This window comes from Diorhabda carinulata, chromosome 6 (genome assembly GCF_026250575.1).
Source record: "Diorhabda carinulata isolate Delta chromosome 6, icDioCari1.1, whole genome shotgun sequence".
Lineage (NCBI taxonomy): Eukaryota > Metazoa > Arthropoda > Insecta > Coleoptera > Chrysomelidae > Diorhabda > Diorhabda carinulata.
This window is the reverse complement of record NC_079465.1, coordinates 20461191-20473672: the sequence shown is the minus strand read 5'-3', so window position 1 is coordinate 20473672 and position 12482 is coordinate 20461191. Positions and strand designations below refer to the sequence as shown.

At 28.3% G+C, this 12482-nt stretch overlaps 1 protein-coding gene across 2 annotated transcripts; it reads right to left on the bottom strand.

The window, feature by feature from the left end:
* Positions 1–9268: 9268 nt before the first annotated feature.
* Positions 9269–11681, bottom strand: LOC130895073 (uncharacterized). Of its 2 annotated transcripts, none has more exons than XM_057802193.1 (3): positions 11523–11681; positions 11183–11428; positions 9269–11089 (listed from the first exon to the last, which is right to left on the bottom strand). In XM_057802193.1, the coding sequence occupies exon 3, from the start codon at positions 10695–10697 to the stop codon at positions 9603–9605; it is 1095 nt and encodes a 364-aa protein (XP_057658176.1). In that variant the 5' UTR covers positions 10698–11089; positions 11183–11428; positions 11523–11681; the 3' UTR covers positions 9269–9602. The 2 variants fall into 2 exon arrangements, with proteins under 2 accessions (XP_057658176.1, XP_057658177.1); XM_057802194.1 differs by having other exon boundaries at positions 11351–11428.
* Positions 11682–12482: the final 801 nt, after the last annotated feature.

Below are 12482 nucleotides of genomic sequence, written 5' to 3'. Positions count from 1 at the left end.
TGAATTGCTCGTCATTTCCAAAAGAAATTTTGTACTGGATTTCATTTGGTTTATTCCATCGATATTGCATCCATTTGATTTTGGTCCACTTAACTGGCTCCCCGGCAGTATTAACTTTTTTTTGTACAAACACAGTTCCGAGAAGTTCTTTAAAGTTTAGAAATCTATCTTGTTGCATTTCATGTACGATGATTGGTGGTTTTCTTGGAATCATTCTAATTAAATTTGCCCAGTCACGAGGAAGTTCAATGAGAGCATTTGTTCTTTTCCTTGTCTTCTCTATCAATGCATGCACTGAGTCTGCCTCCATGTGGGTGTGCCCTGCTTCGAGAAACTTGTGATTGATTACTATTTTCCTACCTTTGCTAGATAATTCTTTAGTTAAGAATAAAAACATCAAAGCAACAAAAATATTTCGATTTTGTCCTGGACACGAATCACTGAAAATATTGACTTCTTTAATGTCGACTGGGATTTGCTTTAAAAACGCATATAGACATGATGCAATTTCTCGACCTCCTCTAGCTGCGATTGTCTCATCCCATAGATAGCAAATTGCTGCTGGGTTTAGGTTCCTACTAGTGATGTATAAAATGAGATTCAGTGTCCACAGTTGCCTTTTATAAAACGATATTCCGCTTGATAAAAGTGGGGTTGGAAGACATTTTTGCAGGTCAAAACTTATGGTCATAATCTTTTCATTTGTTTTACTTTTTTCGACGCCTACTTTCTTTTTTGTCATTCCTCCGTAGCCTTTGTGTAGCTTTTTCTTTTTCTTCAACAAAATCCGAAATAAATTGTGATTGTCCATCGTAAGATAATTGATAAAAATGTTTAAAAATAATTTCTCTCTCCTCATTACTCATAAGATCAAAGCATTTCTTTCTACAATTACATGGGGGCTTCATGCGCTTAGCTCTTATTAATTTTCCTTTCAAGGTAACATACTCCTTTACGCTTCCTGGATGCTTCCACTTCATCCCTTCGTTTTCTTCCCCTATTCTTTAAAATTTTAGCAGGCGTTTGTTGTTCACCTTCACTACTACTCTCAGAAGAAGGCACATAATCATTTGAACTCTCAGCAAGTAAATCAGCGATATCTGAACTTTCAGAAGGTAACTCTTCATTTGTATATTGAAAACTTCTAGGGAAGTTTGAATTTAATTCATCTAAAAAAAATATGATTTGTGAGTAATTGTTGGGAACATTAATTTACATGCTTTCAGTTTTGTTAAAATCTGAAAAGTTAACTGTTGAAATTTACCTTGTACAATGATAGTGATATTATCATTATTATTGTGGGTTTCAGCAGGAACCTCTTCAATCATAGGTTGAAAACTATTATTATTGTTAGGTTTAAATGTGCGTTGTATAGAGTGTGTTAAATAAAATTATTTATTGGAACAAAATGACTACAATAATTCTTTATAATAATAACTAAAAACTTAATTCACTCTGTCGACCATGCTTTCGACACCACCTTCAGTCTATCTACTCAGCTTCCCGCTCTCTTCTTCTTTTTTGTATATGAAACACATTTTTCAGGTTTGACCACAGAACTATATTGTTTGTCAATATTAACAATTGTAATCCAAATCTCTTTCTTCTAAACAAAAGAAAAAAAAAAGATGTTTTCGTGAACAGTTCTTGAGAACATAATGCTTCAAAAAATATAATGTTTAAAACAAGTGACATAGAAAACTCGAAAAATTTACCTTGTTCACATGCAATGATGTTATTGTGATTCGCTTCATAGCTTTCGATCTGACTTCTGCTAGTATTAGTAACAGGATCTAGAAAATTGATAATTTATCATGTTTTGTAGTGTCAATTGTATACTTTTAAGGAATTAAAGGAGTATTCTGTTTGACTTTAAAAGCATTTTTTCTATTTATTATAACATTATAGCATTAATAATATTACTTACCTTTTGAAACACTTGATTTGCGACACAGTTCTAATATTTTGTAAACTCGAGAATGAGACATATTGAACTAAATGCCTTGAAAACCGCGTGTTAAGATAAAAAGTAAATAAATGAGGGAGAGTGTCAGACAAAGTTCATTGTTGATATGAAGAGGGGATAGACATGTTCAAGCTCGAAAAAGTAACATCTGTATGAATGCTAAAAGGGCCAATGTCAACATAGGCCCTTTTAGAAATAAATCAGAAACCACTAGCAATGACTTTGGCTGACATTATAATGGAAATAAACTAATTTTAGTTTGTTATTAGACATTGGCCTTTGTAGAATTAAAGCTTTACTAAATTGGAAACTTTTGATAAAATAACACAAAATTTGAAAAAATTGACATTGGCCCTTTTAGAACCAAGCCACAGATATATATATATATATATATATATATATATATATATATATATATATATATATATATATATATATATATATATATTGTTATGGTATGATAATGTGTAATGTTTATTTTTTATAAATTTTTTTTTTAAATAAAATCAGATTTTAACTTGGGCGCCATTAATAATTATTTGAATTTCTTTATTTTATTATGTTATTATTATTTTTTTTTATTCTCAGGGTATTATATTGTGAGGTCAAATTAAAAAATTTTATTGCGATAAATTGTTATAGGTAATAAGGTCAGATGATAATAGTTTTAAGACCAGGTCTGTTCTTTATAATGAATAAAATATTCAAAATATACAATTTCTTAACTAGCTATTACAATTATTTTATTTTACAAACATTCATTCATTCATTCATACTCGTAATTACACTCATAAAACTAAATTATATGGAAATGTGAACTCAAATATTATATACTAAAAGAAATACTTAAACTTAATAGAACAGTACCTTAAGTGTTTGTTATGTTGTATTTATACTTATACTCCGCTGTAGTTCCACTCCTGTTCTTTTCCTTTTCACAACTTCTTTATCTTGGAAATTTTCCCTTTGTGAGTATTCTCACTTATTTCACTTTATTTAATTGTTTTCACTAACTTCTTATTACTACACTTATACAATTATTAATTATCAATCCTTTGAATATATATGCCTCCTTTATCAAGATTTTAATTTTTTAAATTTCTCTTTACTCTTTTTTTCTTGCCAAAAAAAATTTTTTTCTTTTTTCGTTGTTGATTCTTTTCTTCATTGTTTTTCTTCTTTTTTTTTTAACCAATGATATTTGTTTTAAAAGTTAGTTACTAAATTGTCATTTCTAAATTTTTAAATTATTGTGACTTTATTCAAATAATATTATTCTATAATTTCTTTGTTGTATTTATTTCATTCCTATGCTATTAATTTTATCATTGCAGTTGTCAAAATTTTTATATTTTATCATTTATAACCTTTAAATTTATGTTGGTATGTCACACAAATTTTTGAAGTTGGTGGTCCTGTTTTTATCTGTCAATTTATGGATTAAATTCTTTGATTATACAGGATTTGTCAAAATTAAATAATAATTTAGAATATAGTGTTGGCCAAAACTTAATATAAAGAATGTTATTTATTTTATTGTGATAAACTGCTCTAAGTAACCGAATAACAGAACTGAACTTATTGCTTTATTTATATCTTATTATTATTTAATAATTTATTTTGGATATATTCATACCATAACAACATTCCCAAAATTTGTTTTCTTGATTTATTTTATTTATAAAAGAAATAAGAAAACCAAATTTTAATTCTTCTTTATAAGTTGTTCTCAGTTATTGTCTTTTATTCCAATAATTATTTTGTGATAAATTCCCAGTTATAATCTTTTTAGTATTAATGAAATATCAATAAATTTATCAGTCATGTCCTTTCGTTTTATGTATAAAATCTATATAACTGATTAACATGGAAGATTCCTCTTATTCTCTCACTAATGGGATCTTTCAAAATGTAACTGTTGATTCCTTCCTCATTACTAATAACGTAAGGTCCTTCAAATGGCAATTGTAGTTTTGCACATTTGTTGTCTCTTCTATTTGGTACCAGTAATGCTTTCAAAATTACTAGATCTCCTTTCTTAAATGTTACTCTTCTTTTTATTTCTTTTGATTTTCTTTTAACAAATTTTTCTCCAGCTCTTTTTAACTTTAAATTCACCTTTTCAACTAACTCATCATATTTTTCTATGTTTTTAGGTATCCATGGTCTATTTGGCAAAATATGTTTCATTAAAACAATAGGAGAAATTTCAGTTACTGTATTCAGTATTCCATTTAAATATTCTTCAATGCTTGGAAGCTGTTGTTCCCATTGTTCATGATGATTATGTGTTAAAATTCGAAGATATTTTATGATTTCTCGTATGTATCTTTCGGATGGATTTGAACAAGGATGCCTCACACTGGTATATATGGGATTAATATTAGATTTTCTTAACCAAGTTTGGATTCTTTTATTATTAAAATATGTTGCATTATCCATTATACAGTTCTCTGGTATACCAATCTCTAAGAAATAACTTGTTAAACATTGTTGTACTACTTTTGTGTTTGTTCTTTTTGTTGGGTATAGTTTTATATACTTTGAAAAATTATCTAAAACAATTAAAATATGTACATTTTTATTGATTTCACTCGAAATTAAATTTGACATGAAATCAATTGCTAATATTTCCAAAGGTTTTGTTACTTTTATAGATTTTGGTATATTTTGATTCTGCATGTTCTTTTCCTTTGTCATTTGACAAATTTTACAACTTCTTATTACATTTTTTATAATGGATAAATCCCTTTTTGCTATATAATTTTCTCGAAAAGTTAACCAAGTTTTCCGGCTCCCGATATGTCCATATCTTTCATGCAATTCCCTTAAAATTTTCTCTGCCAAATCCTCTGTAATTAAATATAATTCTATGTCGTTCACAATTTTGTAAAATGAATGATTTTCACATAATGCTCTTGATTTTTCCCTTTGGGTCAGTTTTGTTTGGTCTTCTAAAATTCTTTTTGTTGAAAATAATCCTTCTACCTCCTTTAAAATATTTACCCCTATTTTAATTTGTCTTCCAGTATCTCTTGATTTTTCTTCCATTCTGGTAATGGCATCTGGTACCACATTTAATTTTCCAGGAATATATTTAATTGTGAAATCATATTCTTGTAGTAACAATGCCCAGCGATGGATTCTATTATTACCATATTTATTATTTAAGATAGATGTTAACGCTTAATTATCACTTTCTATGGTAAAATGATTCACAAGTAAATAAAATCGCAATTTCTTTATGGCGAATATGATGCTGGAAAGTTCAAGTTCACTCACACTGTAATTCCTTTCACTTTTCTTTGTTGTTCTAGAAACAAAACAAATAGGAACTTCCCTTTCTTCCTGTTCTTGTATCAATACTCCGGCCAGTCTATTGATAGATGCATCAGTCCTTAAATTAAATGGAATATCATACCTTGGATGATAAATCTTTATGTTTTCTGCAAATTGTTCCTCAATTTCTTGAAAAGCATTTTCTCTTTGTTCCGTTCATTGCCATTTCACATTTTTCTTTAGCAGCTCTATTAATGGTATTTCTTTATTGCTTAAATCAGGAATCATTCTTCTATAATAATTTAGCATTCCTAAGAAGCCTCTTAAAGTCTTTAAATTTTTAGGTCTAGCATATTCTTGAATTATCTTTATTCTTTGAGGATCTAATTGTATAACATTTTGGTTTATTTTGTATCCCAAATATATTATCTCGTTTTTAAAAAATTCACATTTTTCTTTATTTAATTTTAAGCCTGCAGAATCAAGATCTTTCAAAATAGTCTCAAGATGAAAATGATGTTCTTCTATATTTTTGGAAAAAATCAAAATGTCATCCACATAATGAAGAACAAATGATTCATACTTATTTAATATTTTATTTAGTGCCCTTACTAATGAACTACATGCACTTTGTACACCAAATGGCACAACACAAAATCTATAGATTTCTCCGTCTATGGAAAAAGCTGTAAAATCCCGACTATCCTCATGTAAAGGAATCAACCAAAAACTATGTTTTAAGTCTAGTCTTGAAAATATAGATGTTCTTGTTATACGTCCCAAAATAGATTCAACTGACATAGGTGCTTTATATTGAGGTTTTGAAAATTTATTTATATTTCTTGCATCTAAACAAAGTCTCAATTCTCCATTCTTTTTTAATATCACAACAATAGGATTAATGTATTGTGAGTTGCTTCTTTCTATTATTTTATTTTCCAATAGTTCTTTTATGCATTTTCTCACTTGATCTTCATACTTGTATGGAATAGGATAAGTTTTAGCTTTGAAATTCTTAATATCTTCATTGATTTCTATTTTATGTACATAATCTTTCGCAATTCTATTTTCCTTTGAAAATAAATTATTATATTTATTCATTAACATTTTTATTTCTTCTTTTCTGTCCTCTGGACAATCCATTATAACTTCATCTTCCCCTTCTTCTTCATCATCATAATTTTTATTCAATTCTTCCTTGTACATATTATTAACTACTTTACCTTCTTCCTTCAAAGCTATTATTTCAAAGTTAATCCATGTTTCATCCAATTTTAATCTTCTTTCTTCAATATCTATTATGGTTTTATGTTTTTCTAGCTCATCATATCCTATTATTATTTCTGTCTCAATATCTGGAGCAATTAATACTTGTAAATTAAATTCTTTTCCCTTAATATTAGCGTTTATGTTTATTAATCTATTAATTTCACATATTTTCTTTGAATTAGCACCTATTAAATTTATTTTTGGGATTTTAATAATTTTATTTGTAGGAATATTTAATTTATCAACAAAATTTTTATTAATCATTGATGCTTCTGATCCAGTATCAATAAGTAATTTAGCTTCTAAATTGTTAATTAGCCCATTTATAATAATTAAACTATTATTCCCATCTGTGTCTATATTTTCATTTATTTATATAAATTCATTTGGATTTTCATATTTACAAATATATAGATTTTGTTTATATAATGTGTGCGTATTTGAAAATTTTCATTGTCATTTATTTGTTCAGTTGTCTGTCTTGTATCTTCCCTATATATTTGTGCTGTATGTAATCTTGTCTCATTTATATTTGTTACATCATCATCTCTGCTTTCTGATCTATTTCTTTTATCTTGATTGATTCTTTGAAAATTTACTCTTCTTGTCTCTTGATCTCCATTTCCTCTTTGCATATTTCCTTCAGAATTTCTACTCTCCAGTCCTCTATATTGTCTATTGTTCCTGTCATTATAATTATTTTGTCTCTATGAATCATTGTTGTTTCTATTGTTATTATTAGTATTGTAGTTTCTGTTATTGTAATTATTGTTATTATAATTATTGTAATTATTAATTTGTGCATTATTATTATAATTTCTATTATTATTAAATCTATTATTTGTCCAATTGTTATTTTGATTGTCGTTTCTCTGATTATTTTCATTGTTTCTATAATTTGTTCTTATATTTTGTTGTGAATTTTCATGTCTGATCAAATTTCTCTCTACTCTTTGTAGATACATAGATAATTGATCCAATTTTCTTATATTTTGTATTGCAATGGTCTCAGCCAATTCTGCCTTGAAATGCCTTGCTATGAACATAACGATTTCCTCCTCAGGGATTGGTGGTTCCAGATATTGTGTCATCGCATGTAGTTGGATTGCATAATTGTTTAAACTATGGCTTCTATTTTCATCAAACTTTCCGAAATATAATTGTTCCCTGATGGTTGATTGAGTATTTTCCCCCCAGAAATATTGTAAAAATGCCGTTTCAAAATCTTGAAATTCCGTCATATCTTTTTCCCTGGCAGAAAACCATATTAAAGCATGATTTTCTAAATGATCTCTTATTATTTCCTTTATGTCTTCAATATTATTTATTCCTCTTATTCGATTTTTCAAAATTCTTATGAATATTTTTGGATGCAGTTTTTTAATATTTCCATCAAATTTTTGACTAGTTGCTCCATAAATTGTTTTTACTCCTCCAACATATTCCATACTCATTCCTTTTTTCTCAATTTGTTCTATTTTTCCTTGTATGTTCTTTATTTCCATTTTAAATTCCCTTTTTGTTTTATAATTCTCTTCTTCTGCTATCTTAAAATTCATTTTTATTTCTTTGTTCATCTCTTCCTCCATATCTTGTATATTTTTATTCGTTTTCATTATTTCTCTATCTAATTTCTTTATCTTCTCAGTATTTATTTCTATTTTCTTACTATTCCCACCTATTTCCATTTTTAATTCATTTTCATTTTTCTTAATATTTTCCATTTCTTTAGATTGTATTTCTTCCACTTCCATTAATCTTCCTAACATTTCATCTCGAATTTCTTGTTTTGTCTCTTGTATTTTGTTTTCAGCATAGCTTCTTACTTCTTCCAATTGTTTTCTCATATCTTCTATTTTCTCTTCCATTCTTTGACTATTTGTATTCATTTCTCGTTTTATTTCTTCTTTAGATTCATCCATTTTTTTTATCATAATCTGGAACATACTTATTATATCCATCCTCTCTTTCTTTTTCTGTGAATTTTCTGCTGTTTGATTTTCTATCATTTCTTCTGTTTCAGTTCTCTCTGTTTCTTCATTATGGTCTTGTTCCATATAATGTACTTGGAAATCACCCATTCCATGTCTCCTTTCTTCTTCATCTGATTCTCCTTCTGCTCTTATTTGTTTCCCATCTCTGAGTGTCATTCCTTTTTCCATTTTTCTTGTTTAAATTTGTTATTACTGTAAACTCTTCAATGCCAAATTTTGTTATGTCCAATTTTTTTTTATGCCCAATTTTTATATATGCCCCACGTTGGGCGCCATTATTGTTATGGTATGATAATGTGTAATGTTTATTTTTTATAAATTTTTTTTTTAAATAAAATCAGATTTTAATTTGGGCGCCATTAATAATTATTTGAATTTCTTTATTTTATTATGTTATTATTATTTTTTTCTATTCTCAGGGTATTATATTGTAAGGTCAAATTAAAAAATTTTATTGCGATAAATTGTTATGGTAATAAGGTCAGATGATAATAGTTTTAAGACCGGGTCTGTTCTTTATAATGAATAAAATATTCAAAATATACAATTTCTTAACTAGCTATAACAATTATTTTATTTTACAAACATTCATTCATTCATTCATACTCGTAATTACACTCATAAAACTAAATTATATGGAAATGTGAACTCAAATATTATATACTAAAAGAAATACTTAAACTTAATAGAACAGTACCTTAAGTGTTTGTTATGTTGTATTTTTAATTTTTTCTTTTTTTTTTAAATTGGAAATTGTTACGGCCTTGCAGAATAAATAGATTTTAGATATTAATGTAGAAATTTTAAACAATTTCAAATAATTAGATTTACAACTTTATTCATGCTTTTAATGTTATTTTGAAACCAAAAAATAAGTTTGTCAGAAAAAGATCATTCATTGCAGAAAATCACTGACTTTCTGCATCAAAATCTGTTGTTTCCTCGTGTATACGCCTCATTGGCCGTAACGTCGATGGCAATCGTTCTATGTAAGTTTTTTACCAACTTATTAAAGAGGTCAGTAAAGTCAAAAAATTCAGAATAATCAAGTACAAATACCTCATACGGCTTTGGATTTCTCCGGGCAGATGAAATTAACAAAGCCCATTCCCGGGTTGTATAAATTTTTTTCTAGCACGCTCAATACTTGCGTGCATAGAATCGGCCTCCAAATATGAATGACCCGATTCCATATACTTTACATCTATAGTTTGAAGGGGTCCATTGTTTATGGTATGGAGTAATGCAGCTGCCAAATATTTATTTCTATTTTGCCCCCCTGCGGTGTCAGAATAAGTTGTCACATGTTTAACTGTAGGAGGCAAGTTTATAAGATATTTTACTAAACATGTAGCTATCTCAGAACTACCTTTGCTACCTCCACACTCATCCCAAACATAGCAAAGGCCATTGTTGTTATGATTTTCAAAAATAGTAAAGTTATAAACGTTTAATTTCCGTTTATAGTATATTTGACTTTCCCCAGAAAATGGTATAGAGAGAATAGCTTGCAGATCAAATGAAATTGATCTAAACGTTTTACCTCCGTCATCCTTGGAATATTGCTTGTCCTTTGCTTTGCTATCCAGAGCCTCCTTTTCCATTCGTTTGTGTTGTTCCCACTCCTCCTGTATCGGGACAGTGCGTTCTTCTATTTTTTTGCTTTGGTACGCATTGCACAAAAAGCACTGATCCTTTTTCGGTACAAAAAACGATCTTTGCGGAGACAGCTCGTTAAACAGTTTCCTGTATACATACTCTGACACCTGAGCTTTATCTTTTTCAACGCAGAATTCTTTATACAATCGATACATTATGGACAGGTTTAGATCAGAAGATAAGTATAATTTTTTTGAGTTTTTTCTACAGTAGTGTGCCTCAACAGTTGGAAATGAATTTATATGTTCTAGAACCAAATCTCTATTCTCATCAGTTGTTTTGTTTACAGGACACTTCCCCAATCTCCTGTCGTGACCTACATAGGTAGATCCAAGACCAATATTTCTCATAGTCAGCTCAACTACCCTATGGCTGATAGAAAATGTGCTGCAAAAGAATTTTAGACAAACTCGTTTTTTTTCTCCATCCCCATTTACCAAATAAAAATGTCTTGATGTACTTCTGTTTTTTATGGCAGTCTTAGACCTCCTTTCCACATCAACATTCTTGATTAAAGAGCTAAGGAACATTTTTTGTTTATCAGCATCCCCATAACTCCAATATTCGTCGCAGGGTTCCTTTCTCTTACTCTCAGCAAAATTTAAATTGCATTTAAATCTACACTTGGAGCAGTTTTGAAATTGAGGAACCTTCTTCTGCACTTCTTTTCCACTTCTATTTATGTATACTTGTCCAGTTAGACGCTTTTTTTTAACTACATTCCTTTTCCATAATTCGGGGTTAGCTTTTCTGCGACGTGTTTTTAGAGTAAGTACCTCTTTTGCTAGGACGTTAAAATTTTCTGCAGCGGTTGGCCAGTTTTCAGGCCCAGCTTGAGAATCAGTTTCTGAAGAAGACGTCGATTCGTCTAATCCGCTTGGTCGGTATGAGTCTTCAGAAGGAAGTGATAGCTCGTCGTATTCTGAAAAAATAAAACAGAGTGTTTAAGAACAACCGACAATATTCAACGGTAACCTGCCTTGAATCGATAGTACGTTATTTAGTAATAAAATACCTGCAGATATATTTGGGTCTTGTTCAATTTCGTCATTTTCTTCGATAAAAATCTGAGATGGTTTCACGATTACTTGTGCAGGTACGATATCCAAAAAGTTTTAGTATTAATTTTTGTAGAAATAACCATTAAGGTAATAAAAACTAAACCAAAAATTCGGTAGCTTACCTAATGTATCATTATTGTGTGGCTCATTATTAAATTCACTTTTTTCTTCTATTTTGGCCTTGTCAGTTTTATTTTTATCTAAAAATTTAATACATTACACTAATTATTAAAATCTCATCACATACCTACAGTAAACCAACTTGTTTAAATTATTGATAATAAAATAACTTACCGATATCATTATTTCCATTTGTCTCGTTTAGTAAAAGAGAAAAAATTTACTCGAATTATAAATTTCGGGTTTCGAAATTTATTTTTAAAAAATTTATTTTGAATATTTGAATGAATACAATTAATCTCAAGATCGAACTAATTATAAACATTAAATATCATCGAGTTGTTTACAAAAATCTTATTTATAGTAAAATAATGCTGATACATGTTTACGATATTTGATACAAAAATAGAATAAATGCTGATACATGTTTATGATATTTGATACAATGGTATTGTTTTAAAAATGTCCCTCAAAAATTCTTCGCATGTAACTCCTCCATCACTAAGAATGAAAAATAACGGAGGTATTTTTCATCCCTTGTTTTCTTCTTTCTTCTAATTTGATGTCTTCATTCTTCGTTTCTTTTTTTTTTCTTATAAACTTATATTTATATTTACGAATTATCCAAAATATTATCAAAATTATACAAATTATTATCATTACAGTAAATAGTCCTATCGATACATGGCTTTGCGGATTATAAATTTCATGGATTGGTTTTATATTCTTAGCAATGTTATTAATTTCGTACAATTTATTAAAATCTATATTAGTTAAATTAGGAGATTTATAAATTTGATTATTCAAAAATTTAAAGTTTAATTTCGGTAATATTATTGATTTTCCTTTTTTAATTTGTACATTAGTTGAGAAAATTTCACTTCCTATTTGAATATTACAATTTTTTGGAATTTTTGTAAGCGATGGATACATTATTTTAAAATAGCGGTCTGATACACATTTAGAGATTACATCAGTTTCTAAATTTGGAATCACTAAAAGTTCATCATTTGTTACTTGTTCCAATATTGTTTCTTGAAGATTAATTTCACTAATAACACAATTTTTACCAGAAAGTCCATTTAAAAGTTCAATAGTACAGTTATCTTGTAATTTAAAAGTTTCTTTACAATA